Genomic DNA, 2,811 nt, shown 5'->3' with positions numbered 1-2,811 from the left:
TGGTTGGATAGTTAATAGTTATTAGATATATACTTAACCATAGGGACGTGACAGCTGTGCGTGGGTCCTACAGCTCTCGGTTTGGAACGTTGTGGTTTTGATTCCCACCTAGGGCTGTTAATATTAGGTGATCTTGAGAATTGAATCTTGACACTCTCGCCTCGGTTAATACGCGGCCTCATGTCTAAGATTGGCAAAAAGGACCACTAGGACCACTTACCCCCAACAGTTACCACCACCAAAACACTTAACCGTTTTAAATTCGGAATTTTCTCTCATAAAAAGTTGTTTAATCTATATATTAAGATGTTGAAGTAAAAAAATCTAAAAATCTTCGTTTATAATATTATATATGTTTTTTCAACGTTTCGGGTTTCCCCACCTTCAAGTACTAATAATCCTTATTTGTTCAATACACCTATTTCTTTATGATATTTTGTCATATAGTCACATCATTAAAATTTAAAATATGACAATTGTATAGGCCTCATTTGCCATCTCTGTTTCAATCTGACAGCCCTGCAAATGTTGGTTAACAATAAATAGTTTTCGTTTACTATGTTGATACCTTTATTGACCGTTACCCGGACTATCTTCCTATAATCTAATTAATACGGTCAACTCTCTTCTTCCAATATTCTAAAGGAAACTTTTTTTTCCACCTGAGCTTCTCAATAAAATAGTGTTTTTTTTTTGTTTTGTTTTTAAAGAAGTATTTTTCAAACGTTTAAAGGACTTTAAAAATTAATAACGAATTAATGAAAAACACAAATAAGTACGATTAACTTATTTGTGTTTTTCATTGACCGCACCCCCAACCATCTTCTCCTCATTCATCATCCACGGTCAACTATCTCTCATAGTTAATAACGAATTACATTAAAAAAATATTAGAAAAACAAATATTGGACAAAAGTTTATCAATTTTCTGAAGTGATTGGGGATTAGTTTTATCGTAATTTAGCTGTGAGCCGATTGCGCCCTGCCTCTGTTATCGGCTCGGCTATCAGTTCTCTGTAATATCCGGCATTAAAGACATGCTGTAAAACATACAAAGGAATATCAATTATCAATCAGGATAAAATTTCGAAAAGAAAGAACAAAGAGGAAAATTTTAAAAGGATCAAACTTTTTTTCAATTGAATTCGTTAATCACACACTATTAAATTCGAAAATTACATCGCGGATTTAGATATATCGCCATCTTGGCCTTTAATCCCTTATTATTGTAAGAGAATTTAAATTAACTCCTGTGTTGCATTCACAGCTGCACTCTGTGCAATTACTGTTACTAGCTTTAATTGAAACGTTAACACGAATGATTTTAATCGAAATAATTAATTCCTTTTCAGAAACATTTTAAGCGTAACCTTTAATTAGAACTTTGGCTTTTCAACTCCGTCTATGAGAAAAGGCTTATTTTTTCCTCAATCTGCCCTTAATGGATACTGCTCAGCCTCACTGTTCCATAAAGTGGGTGACTGATCCTTTAATAGCGATGGGAGGCAACCAGTCGATTGAATATGGATGCTACTCTTCTATCCTTCCACTAAGAAACATAACTTAGTCTGTATCCAATCAGCTGTACTAAGCAGTTCCATCCGATTTTGATTTTTACAACTTGTTGGACTCTTTTATAAACAAAGTACAAGACTAATTGTATTTCGTCAATTGAAGAACATCCAAAATTCATGTTCAAAAACAATCAATCAATCACTAAACAAAAATTTGACGCAAAGCGCCGTTTTTATGAGGGCTGTAAAAAAACAATCCAAAATCCAATACGCTTTTCTGATACTAGTATGGTTTTAAAGATTTGTTTTAATCTTGTAGAGAATTTGATGTAATGATATTTTCTATAGAATAAAGTATTACATAGAGAGTAATATTTTATGATTATTTTTTTTAGAACGAACTCTTGGAGATGGTGAGAAGCCATTGGAGGTGCTGCAGAGGTCCGCTACGGTGGGCACCTTCAAGCTCAAGTATTCTCCAATCAGGCACGGTCAGTGACCTCTATTATATATCCATATAAACTAATTGTATTTATATTGCTGATATATCAGTTTGTTATTTATACACTTATTTTTGTATATTTATTTATAGCATATTTTTTTGTGGTCTATGATAAATTAACGTATCTCTGATCCGAAAGAACAATGACGCAACAATAAACTTTGTAAAAATGACAATATAGTGCTGGCCGGCTTAAAAATCCATTTCATTGATGTTAGTAAGTGGACACAATATTACTAAAAATCCATTTCATTGATGTTAGTAAGTCGACACAATATTACTAAAAATTTCATCACGGGAGGAATTTCGTAAGTACAATTATCCCGATTTACATACATCTTTATCCATATTCATTTTTGAGTCCACCAACACAACAAAGTAAATTTCATAAACGTTTAGTGTTGTTCTTCCGGAGAACGTCATATATGCTTATGACTGCTCATCTGAATATTTGATATGTTCTGATGATGACTTCCGCTAAATAAGGATTATATCGATTTATCAGTCCCCATTGAAAGTAACATGACCAGCATTAAATCGTAATATTCGCCAAACATTTTAAAAGTACATCAATATAGCGGGAAAGTAGTATAAGTGGAACAAATTAGAATTTCAAAATATTTGTGGCCTTTAAAAGACAATATAAAATGAACCGTAACAATGAGCAGTTAATAAATCTGCTTGATTAAATTAAATCCTAACAGGAATCTACGTAAACGAATTCTTCAATCATAAAGAGACATTCAAATCTTACTTAGAGTTCAGTAGCTATACATTACAAATAATGTAGGATAG

General features: G+C 32.5%; 1 protein-coding gene across 2 annotated transcripts in view; it reads left to right on the top strand.

Moving 5' to 3' along the window:
• ASPP (Ankyrin-repeat, SH3-domain, and Proline-rich-region containing Protein) overlaps positions 1-2,811 on the top strand; it is a 605,823-nt gene that overhangs the window by 47,047 nt on the left and 555,965 nt on the right. For both annotated transcript variants that reach the window (XM_067044943.1, XM_067044942.1), the window contains exon 3: positions 1,910-2,005. In XM_067044943.1, the coding sequence (XP_066901044.1) occupies positions 1,910-2,005 (96 nt within the window). The remainder of the gene's footprint in view (positions 1-1,909; positions 2,006-2,811) is intronic.

This window comes from Halyomorpha halys, unplaced genomic scaffold, assembly GCF_000696795.3.
Source record: "Halyomorpha halys isolate HHAL.00 unplaced genomic scaffold, Hhal_1.1 Scaffold119.1, whole genome shotgun sequence".
NCBI lineage: Eukaryota > Metazoa > Arthropoda > Insecta > Hemiptera > Pentatomidae > Halyomorpha > Halyomorpha halys.
Note: the sequence above shows the minus strand (reverse complement) of the source record. Positions and strands in the feature narration are given on the sequence as shown.